This window comes from Ceratotherium simum, chromosome 22 (assembly GCF_057802395.1).
Source record: "Ceratotherium simum simum isolate JZ-2026a chromosome 22, ASM5780239v1, whole genome shotgun sequence".
NCBI lineage: Eukaryota > Metazoa > Chordata > Mammalia > Perissodactyla > Rhinocerotidae > Ceratotherium > Ceratotherium simum.
This window is the reverse complement of record NC_141921.1, coordinates 50,896,664-50,922,611: the sequence shown is the minus strand read 5'-3', so window position 1 is coordinate 50,922,611 and position 25,948 is coordinate 50,896,664. Positions and strand designations below refer to the sequence as shown.

The 25,948-nt window shown below is 60.8% G+C and overlaps 3 protein-coding genes across 7 annotated transcripts; 2 read left to right on the top strand and 1 right to left on the bottom strand.

Annotated features, from left to right (window-relative positions):
- Positions 1-811: 811 nt before the first annotated feature.
- Positions 812-6,486, top strand: KLHL17 (kelch like family member 17). 3 transcript variants are annotated; one of them, XM_087447067.1, is made up of 12 exons: positions 812-980; positions 1,859-2,118; positions 2,204-2,325; positions 2,487-2,708; positions 3,151-3,267; positions 3,483-3,696; positions 3,989-4,133; positions 4,218-4,385; positions 4,769-4,857; positions 4,954-5,027; positions 5,226-5,407; positions 5,646-6,486. In XM_087447067.1, the coding sequence occupies exons 1-12, from the start codon at positions 871-873 to the stop codon at positions 5,872-5,874; spliced, it is 1,932 nt and encodes a 643-aa protein (XP_087303193.1). In that variant the 5' UTR covers positions 812-870; the 3' UTR covers positions 5,875-6,486. The 3 variants fall into 3 exon arrangements, with proteins under 3 accessions (XP_087303193.1, XP_087303195.1, XP_087303194.1); XM_087447068.1 differs by lacking the exon at positions 812-980 and adding an exon at positions 1,086-1,591; XM_087447069.1 differs by lacking the exon at positions 5,226-5,407 and having other exon boundaries at positions 5,646-5,874.
- Positions 6,487-6,592: 106 nt separating this feature from the next.
- PLEKHN1 (pleckstrin homology domain containing N1) lies at positions 6,593-23,003 on the top strand. 3 transcript variants are annotated; one of them, XM_087447065.1, is made up of 16 exons: positions 6,593-7,465; positions 7,564-7,663; positions 10,246-10,392; positions 10,478-10,558; positions 10,659-10,731; positions 11,025-11,152; positions 11,224-11,355; positions 11,933-12,013; positions 12,414-12,489; positions 12,604-12,752; positions 12,903-13,052; positions 13,257-13,397; positions 13,559-13,699; positions 13,880-14,071; positions 14,307-14,355; positions 22,736-23,003. In XM_087447065.1, exons 1-16 carry the CDS (start codon positions 6,993-6,995, stop codon positions 22,777-22,779), a joined length of 2,157 nt encoding a protein of 718 aa, XP_087303191.1. In that variant the 5' UTR covers positions 6,593-6,992; the 3' UTR covers positions 22,780-23,003. The 3 variants fall into 3 exon arrangements, with proteins under 3 accessions (XP_087303191.1, XP_014639204.2, XP_087303192.1); XM_014783718.2 differs by lacking the exon at positions 22,736-23,003 and adding an exon at positions 14,444-20,999; XM_087447066.1 differs by lacking the exon at positions 14,307-14,355.
- PERM1 (PPARGC1 and ESRR induced regulator, muscle 1) lies at positions 15,817-19,427 on the bottom strand. The gene is made up of 3 exons (XM_014783769.2): positions 17,104-19,427; positions 16,349-16,474; positions 15,817-16,124 (listed from the first exon to the last, which is right to left on the bottom strand). The coding sequence occupies exons 1-3, from the start codon at positions 19,235-19,237 to the stop codon at positions 16,021-16,023; spliced, it is 2,364 nt and encodes a 787-aa protein (XP_014639255.1). The 5' UTR covers positions 19,238-19,427; the 3' UTR covers positions 15,817-16,020.
- Positions 23,004-25,948: the final 2,945 nt, after the last annotated feature.

The following is a 25,948-nucleotide window of genomic DNA, read 5'->3' as shown; positions in this document are numbered from 1 at the left end:
CTGAAAGTGCTGTGCCTGGTACTCAGTCCAGCGAGTCCTCTCCTGCAAATTCGCCTGTGAACACATCTGCCTAGGTCCACAACACTTTTCCTCTGCCCTGTTGTGGGATCAGCCAGCAAGTGCAAAGGCTCAGAGGCTGGAAGGTTGCCTCGGGGAAGGAAGGAGGTGGGGAAACCAGCCTATACCCTCCTTCCCTTGCCCCACTTGCCTAAGAGCAGGGGTCCACGGGCCTGACCCCACGACAGGAGATCCCACAGTCCCCAGGACGCCAGTGAGGCTCTGGGCAGGTCCCCCCCAGCCAGGCGCCCCCCGCACCCCATCGCAGCCAGCGCCCGGCTCAAGGCCTGGTACGTGTAGGTGTTATACCTGTAGAGTTAGTGGAGCAAACCCAGCAAAGGTCAGAGGGGCAAAGTGGCCTGCCTGGGGGTCACAGTGAGGCGGGCAGGACGCGGCCCTCGGGCTGGCTCAGGTCCCAGGGGCAGCACGTGGGGCCGCTCGGCCTCCTTGAGCTGCGAGGCCCAGGGGGCTTTGGGGTGTCAAAGGGGGCCTTCTTGAATGAGTTGGCGGGGGTCGGAAGGTTCTGGAGACTTCTTAGAGATAGTCCGCAGGCGGGACCTGGGGGCTTCCTGGAGGAGGAGAAGGACGGGGCGCAGGGACTTCGGGAGGATTCGTGTCCTACGTTGCGTCCCTGACGCTGCGGGGGAGTGCGGGAGGCGGGGCGGGCGGCGCCTAGAAACAGCGGCTGCGGACAGGCGGCGGAAGCGCGGGACGCGGAGCGGGCCGCCACCGCCGAGCAGCCTTCCAACTGTCCGTGCGTCCGGTCGTCTGTGCGTCGTCCGCGGACCGGCGGCGGGTCCGGCGGCCGAGCCCATGCAGCCGCGCAGCGAGCGCCCGGCCGGCAGGACGCAGAGCCCGGAGCACGGCAGCCCGGGGCCCGGGACCGAGGCGCCGCCGCCGCCACCGCCGCCGCAGCCGCCGGCGTGAGTGGGCCGGAGGGCTGGGGACCCTGAGCCGGGCCAGGGGCCGAGTGGGTCCGGGGAGAAGGGAGGGAGGGAGGGCGCGCGCCGACCCTGGCAGGCTGCCCGGAATGGGTGGCCTCGGCGCCCCGCAGGCTCGGCCCACCGGTGGAAGGTCCAACACTTTCCGCTTACCCTCACACAGCGGACACGGGGCAGGGCGTCTGGGGGTGGCTGCTCCCGGAGGCTGTGTCCCCTCTCGCCGCCCTTGAATCCCGGCCGCGCCGGTCAAGGCTCCGGTGACTTGTCTGTAGAGTGGGGGTGTGGGGGGTGGCGCCGCTCCGGAGAATTAAGTGAGGTCAGCCGTGCTGGTGGGCGTAGGGGTCTGCTTCAGAGCCGCAGGACAGCATTGACCAGTTTCACTTCGTGCACTTCCTGTGTGCCCAGCCTATGATGAGGACGTGGGACTCCGGCGGGGGCACGGGAAGGGTGGCCAGGGATGGACAGAGGAGAGCCTGGTTCCGAGGAGGGCAGAGAAAGCCTGATTCTTGTGGGGGCGCCTGGGCAGAGAGGAGTGTGGAGCCATAAAGGAGTTGTGGCAGACGAAGCTGTACAGGTTCAGCAGTGGGCATCAGGTGCGTCTTCCCGCCTCTTGCGGGGAACAGGTGTTTGTTGCAGGAGTCTTGTTGACCCCAGGGAGGCTCCCTGGAGCAAAGGAAGCAGAGTAGGGTGGGGCCCAGGCGGCAGGGGAGGTGGTGCTGGAGTGCTGGTCCTTGATGGAAGCCAGGTCTGGGCCGCTAGGGGAGGGGTGGCCTCCCGGGTGCCCTGACTCTGCCCGAGGTCTGGGGTGGGTGAGCAGCTCCCTGCACAGTGCACCCTGACTTGGCTCTGCCCATCTGCAGCCCTGAGGCAGAGCGTGCACGGCCACGGCAGGCCCGGCCCACGGCCCCCATGGAGGGTGCAATGCAGCTGCTGAGCCGCGAGGGCCACACTGTGTCCCACAATTCCAAGCGGCACTACCACGATGCCTTCGTGGCCATGAGCCGCATGCGGCAGCGAGGCCTTCTGTGTGACATCGTCTTGCACGTGGCCGCCAAGGAGATCCGGGCACACAAGGTGGTGCTGGCCTCCTGCAGCCCCTACTTCCATGCCATGTTCACAAGCAAGTACCACCCCCTCCCGTCTGGTACTGGGGGCGCTCTGTGATCTCCCAGGGCGGGCACCGGCCTGACCCACTGTCCCCACAGATGAGATGAGTGAGAGTCGCCAGACACACGTGACACTGCATGACATCGATCCTCAGGCGTTGGACCAGTTGGTGCAGTTTGCGTACACAGCTGAGATCGTGGTGGGCGAAGGCAACGTGCAGGTGAGCCGCCTCATCCCTCAGTCCGCTCCCCGCTGGGCCTCAAGCCTCAGCTCTCCCTGCGTCCCCAGCAGCCCCCTGTGTTTCTCTCCATCCCCTGAGTTCCTCACATCTCATTTCTCTGTCCCTGCTCCCCCGGCTCTCTTTCCCATATCAACCCACAGACTCTGCTCCCAGCCGCTAGCCTCTTGCAGCTGAATGGCGTCCGTGACGCCTGCTGCAAGTTCCTGCTGAGTCAGCTTGATCCTTCCAACTGTCTGGGCATCCGAGGCTTCGCCGACACGCACTCATGCAGTGACCTGCTCAAGGCGGCACACAGGTACGTTCTGCAGCACTTCGTGGATGTGGCCAAGACTGAGGAATTCATGCTGCTGCCGCTGAAGCAGGTAATGCCAGCTAGAATATAGCCTGGACCCTGACCCAGCCCTTGACCCCCGGCCCCCTTCCCCTGGGCCCTTAAGACTTGTCCCTTTGCTCCTCGGTTCTTATTCCCAGTCTCTGACCCATGTTCCAGCCCTACCATCCATCCTCTGGGCTCCTCCGCCCTTGCCCCATTTTTTGACTCCACCCAAGCCTTCACCCTTGATTCCTGACCCCATTCTGTTCTGAGTACACCTCTGCCTACAATCCTCAGTTTCTCGTTCCACGTGCCCAGGACTGCTCTGGACTAAATCCCCAGGAACCAGATCTGTGGCTCCTAACCCTGCTTGGTCCCTCCTCATAGGAACAGTGGGCCCCTCGTTGGACTCTCCCTCCCAGGCACCTTTAGGGCTCCATGGGCCCCCAAGGTCCTCCCCAAATCTCAGGTCTCAGGGTCCCCACCCGCAGGTGCTGGAACTGGTCTCTAGCGACAACCTGAATGTGCCTTCAGAAGAGGACGTCTACCGTGCCGTCCTGAGCTGGGTCAAGCATGACGTGGACGCTCGGCGGCAGCATGTCCCTCGGGTGAGGCCAGGCCCTGGGTGGTCCCATGGTGTCCAGGGGGGGATGCAGTGGCCGAGAGCCTAGGTGTGTCTGGGCTCCTCTGTCCAGAGACTCTACTGGGTGATACAGGCATGTGCCTAAAGAAGGGTCCAGGGTGTCTGAGGGTGGTCTCGGTGCCGGGGCCAAGTGTGGCCACACGTCCCACCTGCCACCTGACTGTGGCACCCCTACCCCAGCTGATGAAGTGTGTGCGCCTGCCCCTGCTGAGCCGGGACTTCCTGCTGGGCCACGTGGACGCCGAGAGCCTGGTGAGGCACCACCCTGACTGCAAGGACCTGCTCATCGAGGCGCTCAAGTTCCACCTGCTGCCCGAGCAGAGGGGCGTGCTGGGCACTAGCCGCACACGGCCCCGGCGCTGTGAGGGTGCTGGCCCCGTGCTCTTCGCTGTGGGTATGCCCACTTCTCCCGTCCTCTCCTGTCCAGCCCCCACGTCTCTGCGCTGCGTCTTCTCTCCGTGAGCCTAGCACAAGCTCCTCCACCCTGTGCTGGTCACGTCCTGCACCCACCCCACTCCTGCTCCTCTGTTCCTCCACGGAGGACCCTGTGTAGTGTGACCTACTCCCTAGTCCCTGTCCCCAACCGCCCTTGGAGTCCCCACACCTTCGACCTCGAGCTGTGCCAGAGCCCCCAGCCCGTTGCCTCCCTGGGTCTCTTCTCCTGCCCTTCACCTTCTCTTTTCTAGGTGGTGGGAGCCTATTCGCCATCCACGGGGACTGTGAAGCATATGACACACGCAGTGACCGCTGGCACGTGGTGGCCTCCATGTCCACACGCCGGGCCCGAGTGGGCGTCGCAGCCGTCGGGAACCGGCTGTACGCTGTGGGCGGGTAAGTGTGGAGGACACTCTCAGGGCAGGGGCTCGGCATATGCTCTCCAGGCCACTCCTGACCGGCAGCGGACCCCTCTCCTAGTTACGACGGGACTTCAGACCTGGCCACCGTAGAGTCGTACGACCCTGTCACCAACACTTGGCAGCCAGAGGTGTCCATGGGCACGAGGCGCAGCTGCCTGGGCGTGGCTGCCCTGCACGGGCTCCTGTATGCAGCTGGTGGCTACGATGGGGCCTCTTGCCTCAACAGGTAGTGGCTGGGGTCAGGGTTGGGTGGCCTTTTGGGGTTGGCTCCGCAGTAGGTACGGCTGCATCAGGACTGCAGAGGTCACGCTTGAGGGGAGCAAAGGGGGATTCCCCCTGACTGGAGTCACCAGGGTCCCCAGGCCTCCTCATATGTGCCAGCCCAGCTGCCCCGTTTTCCTCTCTGGGGTCCTTCCCACCAGTCCAGGGCTGGGCCCAGGTGGACAGTGCCTACCCAGCAGGCCCTGCTTCCTGTTCCAGGGAGACTCAGGTCAGTCTCCATGACTACCCAGCACAGGATTCTAGTCCTGCCATGGGGAGGACAGGTCCAGGGGCCAGGACAGCCTTTCTGCCACTGCTCAAGGTCAGCGGCGGTCCTGATGCCCACAGTGCCGAGCGCTACGACCCCCTGATGGGAGCATGGACGTCTGTTGCCGCCATGAGTACCCGGAGACGATACGTGCGCGTGGCCATGCTCGGTGGGTGACGGGGCCTGCTTCATGTAGTGCCCACCCTTCCTGCCACCTGAGACCCTGTGCCAACAGGTGCACCATGGGTTTGTTGACTCTCTGCAGATGGGAACCTGTACGCCGTGGGTGGTTACGACAGCTCCTCACACCTGGCCACCGTGGAGAAGTATGAACCCCAGGTGGGAAATACGCCCCTGTCACGGTTATTCCCCAGAGCTGTTTGAGGTCATCACTTTGGCCACCCACGTCCCCTGAGGGTCAGCCTTTTACATCCCACCCCCATCCCACAAGCACTCTGCCCTGGAGTAGGGGTCTGCACCATGGAGGTGGAGAGAGGTTGTGATGGGGCTGCCCCCATCCCATCCCGTCGACTGCAGGTGAACGCATGGACGCCCGTGGCCTCCATGCTGAGCCGGCGCAGTTCTGCGGGTGTGGCAGTGCTGGAGGGGGCCCTCTACGTGGCCGGTGGCAATGATGGCACCAGCTGCCTCAACTCGGTGGAGAGATACAGCCCCAAGGCCGGTGCCTGGGAGAGTGTGGCGCCCATGAACATCCGAAGGTGCACCAGCCCCACCCCACTGGCCAGTCGTGTCCCCCTCGTGGTGTTCCCCTCCACACACTGACATATGTGCCCCACAGCCTCACCACTGTGGGGTGTGTCCACCCCTCCATCCCCTGCCCCCTGCCCACTACTCCTGGGCTCCCTCAGCTCCATGCCCCAACCCAACTCCAGAGATTCCTCCCATGGCCTGGGGGCCCCGCCCTGCCACTCAAGCCCACCGCCCCCCTGCCCCCAGGAGCACGCACGACCTGGTGGCCATGGACGGCTGGCTGTACGCCGTGGGGGGCAACGACGGCAGCTCCAGTCTCAACTCCATTGAGAAGTACAACCCGAGGACCAACAAGTGGGTGGCAGCGTCCTGCATGTTCACGCGGCGCAGCAGCGTGGGCGTGGCGGTGCTTGAGCTGCTCAACTTCCCGCCACCCTCCTCGCCCACGCTGTCCGTGTCGTCCACCAGCCTCTGACCCGTGGTGCGGTCTGCACAGAGGCCAGCCCAAGGCCTTCCACATGCCTTAAGCCCCCCGGGGCAGTCCCCCCGGGGGCGTCCTGCGCCGTCTGTCGCGTCTCTGCGTCAAGGCCACCGTTTGTGTTCATTCCTCAGAGTTAGTTTCTGTGTGTGCAGTTTATTTATTTACTCATTTATTTATTCATTATTTATTGACTGACGAGCAGTGCTGCAGCTGCCAGTTTATATGTTTACTCAAAGTGTCCTGTGCCTCTGGGACCAAGCTGCCCTCCAGGGTGTCCTCCCACCCCAATGGGGGCACAGGGAGCGATGCGGGTGGACATTTGGGCCAACTCCGACTCTGCAGGCCTGTAGGGACCAACGAGCAGATGCAGAGCAGCCAGGGTTAGTGGGGGGGCTTTCTGAGCGGAGGCAGACCCCCCAGCCTGCACTTTGCATACCGCCCTTTTCTTGCCCAGCCAGGCCCGCTCCCGGGGAGGGCACAAATTGGGCTTTCTTCCCGTGAGGGTGGTGTCTTTTCTGGATTCTGCACTGAGCTGGGCACACATGTGCCCCAGACTACACAGAGCAATATGAGCTGACTTGAACAATAAACATGTGTTTTGGGCTCTTTGGGTCTGAGGCTGTGTCCATCTCCACCTTTCAGGGTGCTGTCTTTGTTGATCGGGACGGCCCCGGGGTGGGTCTGCAGCTGGGTTGAGGCGCTGCATTGGCATCTGGGGGCTTTGAGGCAGCACTGTGATGTCCAGGTGGGGCAGGGCTGGTGATGTTCTGGATGAGCGCCCACCGTGAGCATGAGCCTGGTCCTGAGAGGCTCCTGTGTCCCCTGGCTCACCTCAGGCTCTGGGGAGGGTGGCATGCATGGCATTCTTCCCATTTCACCGTGACAGCCTGGGTGTACCTGGGAGGGTTGTGGTCTCCTTCCTGATTCTGGGTAAGCCTCGGGGACCCTGACGTTGGCTCAGGGTGAGGATTGGGCCGGGGCGGGAAAGGAGGCTGGGAGAGGGTTCTGGCCCCTTCCCTGATGTTGCAAACTCCTGCTTCTGAGGCTGAGAGCAAGGACACACCCCCTTACAGTCACTGCTGACTCAGAGACGGCATTTAGGTGGAAACAGGATGTGTGCTCACGCCGGTGAGGCCTGGAAGGGGGTCCCTGGACTCAGGGAGCTCCAGCCCCAGGCACCCCCCAGGCCGAGTGCAGGCAGGCCACGCACTCCCAGGCTAGGTGTTCAAGGCCCTTCCCGTACAGACTGGCAGCTGAGTTGGGGGCTCTTGACTGGGCTGAGAGGCAGGCTGGACTGCACGTGTGAAAGACTTGGGAGAGCACTGAACGGCTCGGCTCAGGTAGGGGCCAGGTTCCTCCCAGAAAGGCTCCACCCTTCCCCAGCTCTTGGATACAGGGCGAGATTTCCCAGAGCCCCGCCCCAGGAGGTGGGGGCAGGAGGCTCAGGACAGAGGGACCCAGACGTCGACCTGCTGTGCTTGGGGCAGCAGTCACCGCCACCCATGGGAAACAGCCACTGCGTCCCTCAGCCGCCTCGGAGGCTCCGGGCCTCCCTCTCCAGAAAGCCCTCGCTGAAGAGAAATAGGTGAGGGGGGCAGGAGCACGGCCTCGGCCTCTGGGTCACAGGGTCGCCCTCAACCTGCCTTGGGGGCCAGGCTGTGAGCCCCCCTCCCTTGTCCCCAGAGAGGATGGTGCGAGGAAGCTGGCTGGTCTGTTTGGCACCGAGGCGGGTCCCGACGGGGACACCACTGCCGACAAGATCTTCTACTACATCCCTGGGACGGTGAGCGGGCGGGTGGGCGTGTCCCAGCTGGAGCGAGGCCTCGAGGGGGTGCGGTGGGGGTCATCGGTATGTGACTGCGTGTGCGTGTCCTATCTTGCCTTGGCTCAGGGTCTTCCCCCAGCAGCCCAGGGGGAGTCAAACCCAGAACAAGGTGAGGAAGTAGACACTGCCCCACCCTGGGGAGCTCATCTGGCCGAAAGTCTGAGCAGAGAGTGAAACTGAGACCCGACACTGAGTCAGTGGGGTGAGCGAGCACTGGGCAGGGGCGGGCCGCGGGCGGGGCCTCCAGGAGTCTCTGCTGCACCAGAGGGGGCGCCATGGCCAGGCCATGCATTCAGAGCCATCTCTGTGGGGCCCCAGCCCTGGTGTCTGCCCACCCCCCAGGAACAGGCATGTTCAAGTTGGACCAAGCTCACGTACTTCAGTGTTGCTGTGTGGGCACCCGTGTCGTGCTGGCAGTGTAGCTGTGAACCTTCACCCCCCGTTGTCACTCTGAGGGTGAGGGGCTTCACGTGAACAGTGAGCCAGCCTCTCACCTACTCCAGGCCTCAGTTTCTGCCAGGGGGTGTCTTCTCCACATCCATCATGCCTCATCTCACAGCACCCCCGTCTCCCCTTGCCAAGGCCACGTGGCAAGGACGTGGCTCCGAGCCCATGCTAGGCCACCTCTGAGCTGAATACCACCCCACCCACCCTGCCTCCGCTCCTGTGGGGCTAAGGGTTAGCTGAGGGGGAGAGACAACCAGCCCTTTCCCCAACATGGCTGCACTGGGTTGAGGTGAGGCTCTGCTATGTGCGGAGGCACCAGGATGTGAGCAAAATGATCCCGCAGCTTCTTACCCCAGGAGCATCAGGGAGAGGACGGGGAAGGAGGGACGGCTGTGACTCTGTGCCAGGAGCTCCAGCCCTGCACTCCTCGGTCCTCACACCATCCCCTCGAGGCCTAGCAGCTAGTGTGGGCTTCAGAGCCCACCTTCTCAATGTGTTGCTGTCAGGCTGGGAAGGGCTGGCGGGCCTGTCCCTTCTCCTGGCCTCTGAGGTCCCAGGGCTCCCTGTGAGCAAACGCTGTCTTCAGAAACCATGCTGCCTCAGAGACGTGGACAGGGCACTTCCGTCGAGGGCCTGGCCTGGCCGGGATGAGGTCCTTCATGTGGCTGCATCCCAGACCTCAAGTCCCTCTGTCCAGGCCCAGGACACATCATGTGACCCTGGTGGAGTTCCATGAGGCATGGTGGTCCTGGTGGTCTTCTCTTGCCAGGACATGGTGGCTGGAGAGGGGACCAGGCATGTTGAACTTTGAGAGGGAGGGGTCAGGGGAGGAGCCAGTTTTCATTGGGCCCTGCCCTGTGGTGCTCTGGGTGTGGGTACTGGAGGCCCCACCCAGAGGCAGGGAGGCCGGGACGCTGTGTGTCTGTCTGTTCACATTCCTGGGCTTGCCCAAGGGGCGGCTCAGCTTGGCCAGGGCACAGCAGCCTGAGAGGCAGCCCCTGCCAGCTCCCACAGGGAGGGTGGCCCCCTCCCCAACTCAGCCCTGAGACCCTGGCCCTCAGGTCCTCAGCCCCAGGTCAGCACCTGTCTCTCTCCGAGTCCAATCTGATGACCAAGCCCCTCTGTATAAAGGGTTCTCTGTGCCAGGGCTGGCCAGGTGTTTGTGAGCACTGATCCTCCCTCCCTTCAGCAGATATCCCAGGCCTGTCCTAGGCTCTGGGGATACAGCGGTGGGCGAAACAGACAAAGGCACTGTTCTCGTGGTGTTCCCATCCCCGTGGCAGAGTCAGATGACAAGACAAGTAGAAGATATAATAAGCCAGATGTGGCTATCGCTAAGGAGGAAAGTAAAGGAGGAAATGTGTGCAGAGGGCTCAGGGAAGGTCAGAAGGTTAGAAGGTGCCCAGACAGGACCTCACGGAGGAGGTGACGTCTGAGCCAAGCCCCAAAGGGTGAGAAGGGATTTCAGCTGAGTGTTCCAGGCAGAGGGAACTGCGAAAGCAAAGACACAGATAGGCGTGTGCCTGGCGTGAGGGGAGGAAGGAAGGGGCGCAGATCACGCAGGACCACCTCCAGGACCCTGGCCTTTACCACGAGCGAGGTCAAGGGGCACACATGGGGCTGGGGTGGCTAGCACTGGCTCTCGAGAGCCAGCCCGATGCATCTCTTCCAGCTCCACATATACTGATGTCACATCAGTAGCTTGAAATGGACCACGGCAGGAGTATTTACACCCTGCGTTTTATAGGACCAGCAGACACATGCACCAGAGGGTTTTGAGCATTGTCTCACGCAGACGCCTGAAAACCCCTCTGACCCACAAGTCTTGGGAGGTTGAGTAACCAAAACAAGGGTACACAATTTAGAAATGGCAAAAATATGGGTTGAATCTCCACTGAGTCCAAACCTCACCGTGTCCACCACCAGACCACGTAACTGACCGGCAGAGAGGGTGTGTGTATGTGTAGATTCTGTACGTATGTGTGATGGTGTGTGTGTTCTTAACCTGTGTCTCATGTGACTGGGGGGGTGTGTCCGTAGGCTGGGGCTGCTGGCCCCGGTCTGGCCCCTCCTCTGAGTCCTGCTCCCCACAGGACATTCAGAGCCTGGAGAGCCAGCGAGAAAACCTGGAGCAGCCGTTCCTGAGCGTGTTCAAGAAGGGGCGGCGGAGGGTGCCCGTGCGGACCCTGGGCAAGGTCGTGCACTACGCCAAGGTCCAGCTGCGGTTTCAGCACAGCCAGGTGGGGGCCAAGCTGGGCGGAATGTGCTGGGGACTAGCCTGGGGCCTGCCTCCAGCCCCTCAGACGCCGCCCCGCTCTCCTCCAGGACACCAGCGACTGCTACCTGGAGCTGTTCCCGTCACACCTCTATTTCCAGGCCCATGGTTCCAAAGGACTCACTTTCCAGGTGAGGGGACTTGGGCAGAGGGAGGAGGCTGGAGGAGAGGAGAGTGGCCACGTCCTGCTGGGGGTCCCCCAGCCCTACCCTCCCCTCTGTGCTCTGGCAGGGGCTGTTACCACTGATGGAGTTGAGTGTCTGCCCGCTAGAGGGGTCCAGAGAGCATGCCTTCCAGATCACAGGTGTGTGGGGGGCATGAGTGGACTGGGACCCCAGGAGGGTGAGGGAGCTAGTGCTGCTCAGTGACCTTGGCCTCTGGCCGGGCCCCAGGATACTAGCGGGACCCCGAGCACATTGAGGGGTCTTGGCTTTTCCTCCGACGGGCACTCGTGCCTTTACTGGACTGGGCTGAGGGCAGCGGGTTGGGGATCTCCAGAGCTGTGTGTGACCTGGGTTGGGGATGGGGAGGAGCCCTTGGGAGGAGCCTTGGCTGTGGGCTGCTAGCCCAGCCCACTCTGCCACCGCCCATCCACAGGCCCGCTGCCCGCCCCACTCCTGGTGCTCTGCCCCAGCCAGGCCGAGCTGGGCCGCTGGCTCTACCACCTCGAGAAGCAGATGGCGCTTGTGGGAGGGCTGCGGCGCTGCCACTCGGCGCCCCCACAGGTCAGTGCCAGGACCCCGCACCCCCTTCACATCCCCACCCTCCCCAGCCTGCCCTGACCTCCCTTTATCAGGGCCCCCCCGAGGACGAGCTTCCCTGGACTCTGCAGCACAGGCTGACCCAGCTGCGGACGGCATCTGGGCGCCAAGTGGCCGGCAGGGCCATCTGCGCATCGAGGGTCAAGCTGCAGCATCTGCCCTCACAGGTGGGTGGGGGGACACAGGAGTAAGAGGAGGTGGGGGCACGGGGTGGGGGATGGAAGAGGGGTGAGGAGATGGAGGAGGGGTGAGTAGATAGAGGAGGAGATAGAGGAGGGGAGTGAGGAGATGGGGGAGGAGATAGAGGAGGGAGGTGAGGAAATGGGGAGGGGTGAGGAGATGAGGGAGGAGATAGAGGAGGGGAGTGAGGAGATGGGGAGGGGTGAGATGGGGAGGGGTGAGGAGATGAGGGAGGAGATAGAGGAGGAAAGTGAGGAGATGGGGAGGGGTGAGATGGGGAGGGGTGAGGAGATGGGGAGGAGATAGAGGAGGGGGTGAGGAAATGGGGAGGGGTGAGGAGATGAGGGAGGAGATAGAGGAGGGGAGTGAGGAGATGGGGAGGGGTGAGGAGATGAGGGAGGAAATAGAGGAGGAAAGTGAGGAGATGGGGGAGGGGTGAGATGGGGGAGGGGTGAGGAGATGGGGGAGGAGATAGAGGAGGGGGGTGAGGAGATGGGGGACGGGTGCGGGCAGCAGGTGGGGGCCAGGCCGGCTGGCCCCACTCTGCCTTTGACCCCCCCACAGGAGCAATGGGACCGGCTGCTTGTCCTGTACCCGACTTCCCTGGTCATTTTCTCTGAGGAAGCAGATGGGCTTTCCTTTAAGGTGAGTCCTCCCCACTGTGGACCCACCCCAGGGAGGCGCCCTATGTGTGGGGGTGGGAGGGGGCAGCCACCCAGGAGGAACCTGTATTTCGGGGCCTGTTGGGACAGAGGTGTGCCGGCCACACCCACCGGGCCTGCTGCCCTGGTCAATCGGGTCTCAGCTCTGATGTGGACAAGGAGGGGCCCCACCTGGGTGCCCCGTATCATCCCAGAGGGTCCTTAGCCACCAGCCAAACCACCCCCGGGGGCGGGGGCAGGGGGCACAGCCACTCCTGGGAGGCTCTCCTGTGCTGGCCCCGGGTGCCCCTGAGAGGGGCCTGTCCCTCCGGGCAGGCGTCTTCCTGGTGCCTGGCTGCCCCCCAGACTGAGGCCCCATCCTCACTGCTTCCCACTCCTCACAGGGGGAACTCCCGCTCAGCGCTGTCCACATCAACCTGGAGGAGAAAGAGAAACAGATCCGCTCTTTCCTGATCGAAGGTGGGCTGAGGTGGGGCTGGGAGGGAAGGCGTGAGCCTGGAGGGTGCCCAACTCTTCAGTGGGTCCTCGCTGGGGACCCCTGTCCGCCAGGCCCCTCATGGTGTCTGTGCGCAGGCCGCCTCATCAACACCATCCGTGTGCTGTGTGCCAGCTACGAGGACTACAGCCACTGGTTGCTCTGCCTGCAGACCGTCTCCCGCCGGGAGGGGGCCCCCCCACTGCCTGGCCCTGAGGGCTTCCTGGGGTTGCGCATGCCCACGCAGGTGAGGGGTCAGCAGGGGAGATGCCACTCCCACAGCTCAGGCCCCAGACAGTGGTAATACAAACTGGAGGGCAGAGGGGTGGGTCTGGGCACAGGTAGGTGGGCAGAGGGGTCCTGCCCTCCCACTCACCCCCACTCCACGGCTGCCCAGGTCGTGGGTGGCGGCCGAGGCTCTCTCTCTTCAGATGGACGGACCAGCTGGGACTCAGGGTGCCCCGCACCCCCCTCCAGCCACACCAGCCACTCCCTCCCTGAGTACTCAGCGCCATCCACCACAGGCTGCCCTGCCCAGCCTGCACCAGTGAGTGTCTGGGGGGATGGGCAGAGGAAAGGGACAGGAGCCATGAGGCGAGTTTGTGTTAGGGACCCTGGGGCACTCCATCCCAAGCAGGATCCTAGTTCCTCAGGGGAGGGGAGGCAGACTGGAGGGAGCTCCATGCAGCCTCAGAGGGTTGTGCGGGCAAGGGCCCCAGGGAATTCTCTGCAAGGTCCTTGGTCCCCATAGGACCAGACCAATCCTGGCTGCACCGGCAGCAGCGGACAGAGGGCAGAGCTGAGACGAGGTGGCAGCAACCGGTCACCCAGGAGCAAGGTTCGAGGTGAGAGGCCCCGCCCAGCTACCCCGCTGCACCTGGACCTGACCAAGGTGAGCCCAGCACACAGACCCGGGCTCTGGGCCTGGCTCTCCCTCCTGCTCTCCACCTCCTTGGCCCCTGTCTCAGGCCCACATGGTCCTTCTTGCATGGAGAAGGGAGGGCTGGGGCCACTTCCAGCTCCAGGAAAACACTTCCTCTCCTTTGCCTGCAGCTGAGCAGGGGGGGCCTGGAGGGCAGCCCTGAGGCCCCAGACCCCTCTCTGGAGTCACCACACTCCCCACTCTACGTTGATCCCTACACACCACCTGCCACCTCCCACCACAAGATCACAGACGTCCGGGACCTGGATGAGGTCAGTCCCTGCTGGGTGACGGAAGGGGCTGGAGGTGCCACAGCCTGAGGTTTAGCGTGTGCCTGAAGCCTGAGGCCTGCTCAGGCCATGAGAGAGGCTGAGGGGGTTTTTGGGGCAGGGGTCCCTCGGCTCCACAGAGGCCCGGCACGGGGCCCAGGGTCACCAGCACTATCCCCGCAGTTCCTCAGTGTGATGCAGAGCTCGCCTGTCCCGGAGCCCTCGGGCCCATTCTCCTCAGTCCCCGTGTCTGTGCCTGTCCCGGAGCCCAGCTCTGGACTCTCCCAGAAGGGGCCCCTGCAGTCCCAAGCCTCTCAGCGGCACCGAGGCTCCATCAAGGGCCGGGGGTCCCAGCCCCCAGACCCCCCTGAGCTTGTGAGTAGCAGCCCCTACCCTGGCCAGGGGGTTCTTCGGGGAGGGGAAACAGTGTGGGGCCTCCCAGGACCCTGAGGGAGAGATGGAAACTGGAGGATGGGGTGGGTGGAGACCAAGGACAGGGAGCAGTGGGCAGGAGGGGGCAGTGGGAGGCAGGAGGGAAGGTGGGGTGGGATTTGGCAGGTTCACGGGCTCCCCCAAGGCTCGGCTCTCAGACTTGTGGTTGGGTCCCCAGGCCTCCTGGGCGAGGGAACTTTTGCCTGGCCCCCTGCTGCCTCCCCCAGGTGAGTGAGGGCTCCTGTCTCTTTCTGGGGGGACCTACCTCCTGGTGTTGCTTCCTGAAGACACATGCGTCTCTGCCCTCCCCACCAGACGGCCATCCCCCCAGGAGCTATGACAACATCTGGGACAAGGCTCCTTCTCCCTCCCACCAGCGATGGCCCCGAGGGGCGCCCGAGGCTGAGGAGGGGCTCATCCAGTGGATCTGATGGCCCTGGGGCAGGCTGCTTCTCAGGACCATCTGCCAGTGTCAACCTGGAGGGGGTCTGCAGCAGGGCCCAGTCTTTCTTTGTGGGGCCACAGGCTGACCAGCCCCCCATCCAGTGCCGAGTCAGGCTCTGGCCCCAGAGGGTAGAGGTCTCCAGAACACTGAGTTTCCCTGGGCTCTGGAGGGGCCAGGAGAAGGATCTCATCCTGAGGATGCCCTGGCCCGAGCGACAGGATCACAGATCAGGCCGGGATGCCTGAAGGAGCCAAACCTCAGTCTGCTCCCCAGGGAAGGAATAAGGGATGGCACGTGATAGGGGCTTCACCTAGGAGTGGGAGGTCAGAGGGCTGAGAAAGTCAGGTTAGCGAGGGTCAGAGGATGTGAGGTCAGAGGGCATGAAGGTCAGAGGTCAGTGAGGTCTGAGACATCACAAGCAGAGGCAGGAGGGTTTCCGGGCCTGTGCGAGTGGGATGGGGCTGGTCGGGAGGAGCTGACAAGAGACTAAACAAGAAAGAAAAGGCGATTTATTGGTGCTCTGTCCACACGTTCTCCACTCAGCAGCCTGGAGTCTCCCGTCGTCCTGGGGACCCCGTGCTCACCCACCCAGCGCCCCCATTGCTCTGCCACCGCTGGCCCCCCGCCCACCTACCTACCACATCTCTGGCTCCTCTCAGCCCCGGGACAATCCCAGGTCCAGTCCCTCCACCTGACACCACTGCCTTCTGCTTCTGCACCTTGTCCAGGCTCTGCCCTACAGACCCCCACCCTGCAGGGGCCTCTGGGGCTCCTTCCTACAGGTCCCTGTAGGCACCTGCTCACTGTCTCAGGCAGGAGCCAAGGAGGCCTTGGCCACAGGCCCTTGGGGCTCAGGTGGCAGAGAGGCCTAGGAAGCCCTCACCAGTCCAGCCCACTTGTAAACAGGGCAGGGAGTCCCTGGGACCCCCCAGCCTCGAGGCCACCCAGCCTCGTCACCCTTGCCTCTGCCTAGGTCTCCAGCAGGGGTCTTGCTCCTGCTTTGACCCCCTAATTTCCAGTGCCCTATCCTGCCCTCACCCCCTAACTAGGTAAGCAAGTAAAATACAGGGTGCCCTGTTAAATTTGGTTTCAGATAAACCACAAATACTATCTTAGTGTAAGTACGGCTCAGATACTACATCTGAAAGTCACGCGTCACTGGACACCCTACCTTCTGATTTGCTAACCTGGCCACCATACTAACCAACTCCCTGCTCGGCCCCTTCCCACCCAGCCTGCCAGAACCTCCCCCTCCCACGTGTGGAGTACAGCCTCGGCCACTGGCTGGAGCCTTGGGTAGAGTCCAAGGGAGCCAGGACCAAGGACACTGGCTCCTTCCAAGACGCCGTAGAACACAGAGGTCAAGGGCAAGGCCTGAGGGCAGTGCCTGTCCTGAGCACCTGTGGCAGTTTCCTGGTCCTGCGTCTTCCTGGGCCACGCCTGGGTCCTAGGGGCTGGGGCTGCGGCTGCGGCTGGGGCTGCGGCGTCCCCGCCCCACCTGCCGGCGGAAGTATCGGATGGCAGAGATGGTGCCAATGTTGGCCAGCAAGGCTGTGGGAGAAGCACAGGCCCCTAAGTGCCAGTTCCACTCCGGCCTGGTCACCACCTTCTACCCGAACAGCCCAGCCCTCGGAGGGCGGGAGGAGGCTGGCAGGGAATAGGGGCAGCAGTGGGAGGAGCAGGGTCGGAGAGAAAGCCTCCCCACGCTCCCTCATCCCTGCTGGCCCAGCTGGAGAGACTGGACACCACCGCCCCTCCTCCCCAGGGCCCCAAACCTGTTTTCCAGGCATCTGGGGTGTGCAGATCCGATGTTCTCACAGCCCAGGTGGCAAAGGCCACAAACACTAGGCACATGTCGTTCTGGCTGAAGGTGAACGAGGTGAGGGGACCCCGGGGCTTCCCTAAGAAAGAGAAGCACACCCTGAGCTCCAGCTGCTCCACCTGGACGTGCCTGCCCCAGGACACCTGCCCGGGACACAGCTGTCCTGGGACACGGCTGCCCTGGACACACCTGCCCTGGACACGTCTGCCCCAGGACAGGCTGTCTGAGTCACATCTTCCCCATGATACCTCTGTCCCAAGACACAGGGTGGTGTGTGGCATAGTTGAGTCAGGCTGACTTCGGCAAGTTGCCTCTGGGGCACTGTTTCCTGGTTTGTAAAATATCTTCCAAAAGGAACGTAAGATGAAGTCTATTGATTGCCTGACTCGGCAGGGAGCAAGGCCTGAGCAGGAGCTGTCCGACACCTGTCCTGCTAGGGGCTGGGGGCAGGGCGCTGCTGCCATCAGGCCTAAAGACAGGTGATGGTCAGTGCAGAGCAAAACCCCTGAGTGGCCACGATGCTTGGCCTGGGCTGCCCCACCTGGACTGTGTCCTGGGATGGCTGGAAGCTGGTCCTTCCTTCTCAAAGCATCCCCAAGGCCCCCCCACGGGCTCATGACACAGGGTCCTGGCCTGTCCCTCCTGGCTGAACTCCCTGGACAGTGTGTTCCCAGGACCTGGACAGGCCATGGGGCATGCCACACATACCTGCTTGCCTGACCGCCAGGCTGAGCTGCTCTGCTGTGGCTGGGCAGGCCTCTGGTGGGGTGCCAGGGCCCACTCCACGGGGGACCGACCTGGGGTTCTCCGTGGCCTGCAGCTGGAGAAGGGCAGCCGGTCCCAGCATGCCCACTCCCCTGTCCTCCCCAAGGAAGTGTTCATAGGCCTCGGGGATGGAGATGGGCATGGGGTCTCCAGGAGGGGCTGGCACAGGCTTGGCTTGAGGGAGTGGGGCCAGGGAGCGGCCCCCCTGGTGCCCTGACCTCTGGGCTTGCGAGTCCTGGAAGAAGAACTCGCACACGTCTGGCCACTGGACTTCAGCTGGGGTGTGGCCAGCCTCTGCTGCCTCCTCACTATCTTCGTCCTCCTCCTCAATCGTGTCACAGAAAAAGAACTCATAGGCTTCTGGGAGGGTCACTGCAAAGCAGCTCCTGGGCTCGGGCCGCTCCAAGGCAGAGGGGACGGGGGGAGGCAGGTGCTTCAGGATTCGAGGCTGGAGGGGCCGGGGCCCAACCGCCATGGCGTCCCAGGCTCCAGGCCCCCCGCGGCCCCCAGCTGCTGCCCTCGGGGCTGAGGGCCGGGCCGTGGCTGGTGAGGGTGGGCCCAAGGCCTCTCCTGACCCTGGCTCCTTGGAGGGACTGGGCACAGCCATGGAGAATCGCACTTTCTTCTTCTTGGGGGTTTGGATGGCGCCTACGGGAGGCTCCCCTGAGTGGTGTCCAGGGGCACCTGCTGAAGGCTCCCCTCTGGGCTTCTCTCGCTGCCCTGCTGGAGACACAGTGGGGCTCAAACCCAGCTCAGACGCTGGGGCAACCTCCACTATGTCAGGCTCAGCCTGGGGAAGGGGAGCAGGTGTAGACACACCCACATTAGACTGGGCCTTGGACATAAGGTGAGGCAGAGCTGTGCATGGTATAGCCTTTGAGACAGGTGTAGATGAATCCACTTCCGGCTTGACCACTGGACCTGGTGTAGGCAGGTCCACATCCAGTCTAGGCTTGGAGGCAGGTATAGACAGAGGCATGTCGAGTTGAGGTTTGGATGCTGGTGTACACAGAAGCGTGTTGGGTTGAGGCTTGGAGGCAGATGTACACAGAGTTGCGTCAGCTTGAGGCTTGGAGGCAGGTGTAGACAGAGTTGGGTCAGCTTGAGGCTTGGAGGCAGGTGTAGACAGAGCCACATCTGACTTAACTATTGAGACATCTGGACGAGCCTCCTGGGCAGATGTGGACACAGTTTGTACCTCAGCTCTGGGGCTCATGCTGAGCAGGTCTGTCCCTGGCTCATTTGTAGAGACAGGTGTAGACAGATCCAAGCCTGACCCTTGCCTGGTCGCCTGCTCAGGGGCTCCTGCAGACTCTGGCCTCCATTTATCCTGCCTGGCCCCTGCTGTCTGCTCTGCTGTCCCAGCTAAGAGACCCTTCCCCCTGGACCCAGCTGGGCCAAGTCCCTCATCGGGCCTGGCCTCCATGAGCAGTGGGCAGCCCAGCTGGGTGGGGGCACAGCCGGGGGCACCCGAGCGCCCGCCCCCCTTGGCACCTGCAGGGCGCCTCTTCTTTCGGCTGGAGCTGCGTGGCAGGGCTCCAGGGCTGCCAGGAGGCCTCTGAGGGGCAGCGCTGGGGCCAGGAGACTCCGGGCTCTGAGGAGGCTCACCAGGGGGACCAGGGGCAGGGCCCCGGGGCGCTGGCCCTTGCAGAAGCCTCTGCATCTCCTCTCTGGACGACAGTGGCCCTGGGAGGGCTGAGCTCTGGCCAGGAGGGGCGGCATCAGAGCTGAGGGACAGCCGAGCGTCTGACTTTGGAGACGTGCTGGCTGTCTGCTGACCGGCCCCCAGCGCCAAGACGGGCTCACGCCAAGACCTGCTGACCAGCTGCCGAGTGGCCGCTTTGTCCTCCTCCTCAAGGCTAGGCCAGCCCCTCTCCCTGGAAGCCGGCTGCCCCTGGAGAAGGGGCGGGGGCCCAGGGGGACTGCTGCCACTGCTGTCCCCTTGGTCAATGTCACTCGACAAGAGCTCGTCCCCAGAGGCCAGGCCGGCCTGCAGGAGGCCACACTCTTCGGCAGTGGCCGAGAACTCAGCCCAATCCTGGTCACTCAGCTGGACGCTGTACTGGAAGTTTTCCATTTCGGGTCAGCAGAGGCACTTGAGCAGCAGAGCGGGTTGTCTTCACGGACCCAGGCCCCGGGCACTGGCCAGCACACACTGCCACCCGCCCCCTGGGGCACCCCGGCCTCCCTGGCCCCGGGGCTGGCTCTTCATCTCTGTCCTGAAAGAAAGCAAGCCAGGAATCCGGAGGGAAGCTGTGCTGCTTCCAGACCTGATTCTTCTCCAAGTGAGAAAAGGCAACTCCCGCCGTCCCTGCCTCCCGCCGACCCCAAATGGTAACTTTACAACAACATGTTGTTACATTCCTACTACTAGATAAGGTTTTAGATTAGTGAAGTACACTACAAAAGGGGACTCCTCGTGGTTGAATTTAGGCCCCAGAAGCAGCTTCCTTCACATCGTGGAGCATTTCTGTCTCACTGAGTCAGCCTCACCTCCTCCAACTTTCCTCCAGAGTTGTTTGTACCGAGGCCAACTTTATACAGAAAGCCCATTTCAAGGACCACCCACTGGGAGTCAGTTCACCTGGGCAATGGTCAGCCCTGGCCTGTCGCAGCATGCCCCCAGTGGCAGCTGGCCATGGGGAGAGGGGCCACAGTGTCCAGCAGGTGACCAGCCTTTGGTGATGACCTTCCAGCGGCCTTGGCCGGGACAGGCTGTTGGGCTTCCTCTGAGCTCACCAAGGTCACGCTGGTGCAGACTGGAGCCCACTCTGGGGTCATCAGGAAGAGCTTGGCTCTGCCCCTGCCTAGGCAGGAGGTCACAGAACAGAAACGAGCTTCCTGACTCCCGGCGGACCCCTAGGGCCATCCTCAGGGTCTGTGCCCCTGATCCTGGCCTGCCCAGCTGGCAAAGCCCCCTCCTGTCCCATCTCAGTGAACCAAGGTGGCCATAGCTGACCCTATGGGGGTTGCCCTTCGGCCTTTGGTCAGCTACTGCTGGACCCAGGGAAGTAGGAGGTCCCTCTGGCCAGGCCAGTCCTAAGATGAGACGCCTGGAGAACAGGGCGCCGTGGCTTCCTGACCCACTGAACTTTGCCCTTCTCTCTGGCCCTCGGGGAGGTCCCTATGGGAGCTGTCCGCCTTTGGGAGCCCTTAGGGCGGGAACGAGGGGCTGACCGTGTCGTACCTGGGACCCCGCAGCCAGCCGGGGCAGCGGAGCTAGGCGTCCGAGCTGCCTGTCCCAGAGGGGCATGGTGCTGGGCTCCCACGCAGGCCCCACCCCCACTGCCAAAAATACCTCGTCCCTGTGGTCACATGGCTCCTGCCAGCAGTCAGGGTCCAGGCCACAAATAGATGGCATTTGAGGGGCCTCCAGCTACGTGAGGGACGCCTTCCTGGTCAGGTCAGACGCCAGCCAGAGAATGCTGACCAGCAATCAGGACCACACAGCCTCCCTTTCCCAAGTTGAAGGCCACTCAGCACTCCATCTCTTGACCTCAGGCTGCCTTTTCCTCTTAAAGGGGTCCTGCCCACCTGCTGTGAAACCTCACCCCCGCCGCTCCCACCGCCTCACCTACTGGCAGCTGCCCAAGACCAGACCAGCCCCTTCCAAGTCTTAGGGCTTTACCCTGTGGCCTGTGGGGAATACAGGGAGTTACGAGTGACAAGCTGTGAAACTGACAGTTCCAGAATGTTCCTAGAGGCCGTTTCGGGGCAGGGCTTGCACCTCCCTGATCTGACCTCAAGGGGCTCACTGGCCCCTCCCCTGGCAGCACTGCTGAGCCTGCTGCTGGGGCTTGGGGGACCAGCGGGGGCACTGAGGGCTCTCGGTGGAGGGCTCCCTGAATCGGTCTGGGCCTGGGCCTCTGGAGAGGGTTGGGAGGGGTGAGGGGAGGAAAGTGGGTCTCTCCCCACCAGTATCTCTCCCACCTAGGCTCCTGTGGACGGGGCCCAAGGTGGGGGTGGCAATGCAGAGTCTGTCCCTCCAGGAAAGGGGGTCTGGTGCTGCCACTAGAGGTGAACGCCTCCCCCAGAGGAGACAGGCAGGGGTGACTCGGCCTCGAGAACAATGGCCCCTCGCAGGCTCCTCCCACACCAGTTTCCCCTGAGCACTTTTCTAAAAATGTGTCCATCCTGAGAGGGGCGCATGGAGGACCCCTCTTTCACAGCTGAGGTTGGTGAGGCACAGAGAGGGTGAGTGCCGTGTGCATGGCCACACAGCTAGTAAGTGGCAGAGTTGGGTCCCAAAGCCCCTGCTCTTAGTCATGCTCCAGGCCATCCTGACGTTGGGGCTGCTGGTGCCCATCCCTGGGCAGGTCACTGTGGCACACACACCTTGGGCCTCCTTGTTGGAGGAAACGAGGAGGGAGCAGAGAGTCAGAGAGCAAACGTCTAAACAAACAGGTAAATAAGACTGTTTCCGACAGCATCACATCATAAGAAGGAAGGAGAGTGGAGAGAAGGGGCAGCCTGGAGGGGCTGGAGACCTCTCCGAGGAGGGGCCTTGGACTAAAAGGCCTGAGGGTCAGAGGGACAGGACTTGGCAGGGGACAGCAAAGGCCGAGGCTGTGAGGGTGACAGTGGAGGAGGACAGCAAGGCTTGGCATTTCAATTCCCAGTAAGCTCTGTTCAGTGTAACCTGTGCAGGGAGGGCACAAATGGACGCACGGCGAGGGAGTACCACCAGACCCCAGGGAAGGACACGGCTTGCTGGTGTCCTCCTGGCGTCCTCTGCCGCTCCGGCCGCCTGGGCTGGGGTGAACTTTATGCAAGTGGAATTGCACCCTACAGACCTTTCTGCCTCTGTGTATAAGGAAAAACCAGCTTTCCCTCCTGTGTGTTTCTCCCATGGGTCTCCTTTGCTACTCACACAGAACACTGCACTTCCAGTCACCAAATGTGTGGGGTTTCCCCCTACCAAGCACTTCTCTGACACCAACTGGGCGTCCTACAATTCAACTCAGTTCTGACACTGTCTGCCCCACTTCAGATGCCAATCGCAAGTAGCAGGTCCCTGGGTGACCACAACTTCCGTCCGGCTTGGCTACAAATCAGAGATCCCCATGACCTTCTCCTACTTTGGATTCGCTAATTTGCTAGAACGGCTCACAGAATTCAGGGAGACATTTACTTAACGACACAATAAGGATCAGATGAACGTCCAGATGGAAGGACGAGCAGGGCGAGGCATGTGGAAAGGCACGGAGCTTCCACTCCCACTCTGGGCGCTGCTCTCCCAGTGCCTCCACGTGCTCACCGCCCAGAAGCTCTCTGAACGGCACACTGTTGGAGTTTGATGGCGGCTTCATCACGTAGGCTTGATGGATCATTAACTCCATCTTCAGCTTTTCTCCCTTCTCAAGAGAAAGGGGGGCAGGGCTGAAACTTCCAAGCTTCTACTCATGGACTGTCTTTCTGGTGACCAGCACCATCCAGGAGCCCACCCAGAGTCGCCTCATTAGCACAAAAGATGCTCTGAGTGCTCCTCTCACTTAGGAATTTACATGGGTTTTAGGAGCTCTGTGCCAGCACCCTGGGGCAGAGACCAACCTGTGTGTTTTCTATTACCTTACAGTCTGCTCCTTCCCTCCTCGTCATGCTTTGGAGCCGGACGCCTGAGGGGCTGTGTTGGCCAGCTTCAGCGCCGAGGGTGGTCCCTGTGTGAAAGTGCGCACCTCTGCATCCTGTGGATGGAGATGTGGGTCGTTTTCCAGTCTGCAGCTACAACCATCCCTCCTCATCCGTGGTTTCGTTTTCCACGGTTTCAGTTACCCGAGGTCAACTGCGATCTGAAAATATTAAATGGAAAATTCCAGAAATAAACAATTCATGAGTTTTAAATTGTGCACTGTTCCGAGTAGCATGATGAAATCTCACGCCGTCCTGCTCCATCCCACCCTGGACATGAATCACCCCTTTGTCCAGTGGATCCACACCGTAGACACCACCAGCTCATTAGTCACTTAGTGGCCATCTCGGTTATCAGATCAATTGTCAAGTATTGCAGTGCTGTGCTCAAGTCACCCTTATTTTACTTAATAATGGCCCCAAAGCGAACTTTGTTATTAGTTATTGTTGTTAATCTCTTACTGTGCCTAACCTATAAATTAAACTTTATCACAGGTATGTATACGTAGAAAAAACAGTATATTTGGGGTTCAGTACTATCCACGGTTTCAGGCATCCACTGGGGATCTTGGAACGGATCCCCCACGGATAAGGGGGGACAACTGTATTATAAACAGTGATGCCTTGGATATTCCAGAACATTTCTTTTGGCAAACCTATGTACGCAGTTTTGGAGCCGTTGGGTCAGGGTGTGTGCGCCCACCTTTAGGTTCTGCCCAACAATCTTCCTGAGGGCTGTGCACTCGCTCCACCCCCAGGACACACTCGCGTGACTTCCGTGGCCCCGCGTGTTTGCTGACGCCTCCGATCAGCTGTGCTCCAGGCGCTCTGGAGGCTCCAGGTGAGTCCATCACGCTGTGGTTTTAATTCACGTTTCCTTAATAATAAGAAAGCTACTGGCCATCAGCACCTTCCTTTGGGAGAAGTCTGTCTCTTTGCTGCTTTTGCCACTTTCTCTGCCTTTTTCTTGTTGATTTGTGGGCTGGATTCCGGATAAGAATTCTTTATTGAATATCTTCTCCCTGTATCTCACCGTTTCATTCTCTTAACGATGCTTTTGATGAACAGAAATTTTAAATTTTAACATGGTCCAAATTATCAACAATTTCCTTTATGGTGATCACTTTTTCTGTCCTTTTAAAGAACTCCGCCCTCCCTAAGGTCATGAAGATTTCATGAAGATGTCCTTGCCTGGTTTCTTAAAACCACATTCTTTCACTTTTCACACTGACCTGCAACCCACCTGGTACTGATTTTTGTGCGTGACGGGGGTCGTTCACACTTGTTCGTCTCCATGTGGACACCCAGCTGGCCCAGTGCCACGTCAGGGTTCCTGTGGCGCACAGAGTGGGTTTGTCTGTCCACAGGGTCCGAGCCCACGGGGACTTTCAGGAGATGAGGAGGTGGAGGGTTTGGGGCTTCTCCACAATTGCCCTGGCTGCCCTGGGAGAACAGAACACAGGGTCAGAGGGGAGGCAGGGAGGCTGGCTCCCAGGCTGCGGGGAGGCAACGGTGGGCTAGGGTGGTGGAGAGAAGGGTCTTACCTGGGCCATGCGAAGACCAAGCTGGCCTTCTGAAGACCAAGGGTCGCTGGCATAACCCAGGCTTCCCTTTTGTCCATGCCCGCCCAACATGGACCTCCTCAGTGGGGGCGGCGGAGGGACAAGGGTGAGGAAACCAGAGCATGCCACGTTCTTAACCCAGCTCCATGGTGCAGGCTTACCTCTTGGCGGAGAGCCGCGCCTGGGCCAGCGGGAGCTGCCCACGGCCAGACAGACGGGCGGACACAGCCCCGAGGAGCGCGAGCCGCGGATCCCCGGGAGCGCAGCCCGCTGTACTCCGGGAGGCCGCCAGGGGGCACCAGGACCCAGCCCAAGCCGACGACGCTCTGCTGCCGCCCCGCCCGTCCGGTGCACACTTCTGGGGCACGAGCCCCGCTTTCCTGAGGCCACGTGCCCCTCTGAGCCCTTGACCTGGAGACAGTAAGCACTAAAAAATAAAAGCCAGCTTCAACGAGCAGCTGTCACATGCCACGCAGTCTGAAATGCTTTACACAGATAGAGTATGGGCTTTTTACATTTTTAATTTTTTAATAGTTTTATTGAGGTATAATTTACATACAATAAACTGCCCATATTTAAAGTGTAAAATTTGCTGAGTTTTGACATACGTATACACCGGGAAGCCATCACCACAATCCAGAGTGAACATGCCCATCACCCCTAGAGGTTCCTGTGCCTTGTAATGCTTCCCGCCACTCCTCCCAAGGTAACCGGTAATCTGCTTTGTGTCCCAAACAGATTACCGACAGAGCTGGGTGGCACTGTCCAGAACTGCATATAAATGGGATCATGCAGTATGCACTCCTTTGTACAGAACAAAAAAGTATGGTGTGTCTGGCTTCTGTCACTCAGCATAATTATTTTGAGATTTAGCCATACTATTCTGTATACCAATAGTTCTTTTCTCTAAATTAATGTGGAGTGTTCCATTGCTGGATATACCACAATTTGTTTATCCATTTACTTGTTGATAGCCACTTGGGTCATATCTAGTTTGGGGCTATTATATATAAAGGTGCTATGAACATCTGTGTTTAAGTCTTTGTGTGGACATGTGCTTTCTTTTCTCTTGGGTAAACACCTAGGAGTGGAATGGCTGGATTATGACGGTAGGCATATGCTGAACTTTTTAAGAAACTGCCAGATTGTTTTCCAATGTGGTTACAAGTTTTCGTTCCCGTCCGGAGTGCACGAGAGTTCCAGTGCTCCACATCCGTGCCAGCACTAGGTCGGGCTGATCTTCTAACTTCAGTCATTCTGTCAGTCATTCTAATCGATACATAGTGGTACCGCATCACAATTTTAATTTGAATTTCCTTAATAACTAATGATGTTGAGCATCTTTTTATGTGTTTTTTTTGCCATCCGTATATCTTCTTCTGTGAAATGACTGATCAAATCTTTTCCAATTTTCTTAATTGGGTTATTTGTTTTCTTATTGTTGAGTCTTGAGAGTTCTTTATATATTCTGCATATAGGTCCTTTATCAGACATATGATTTTAAATATTTTCTCCTAGTCTGTGGCTCATCTTTTCATTTTCTTAACAATGTCTCTTGATGAGCAGAAATTCTTAATTTTGATGAATTCTAATTTATC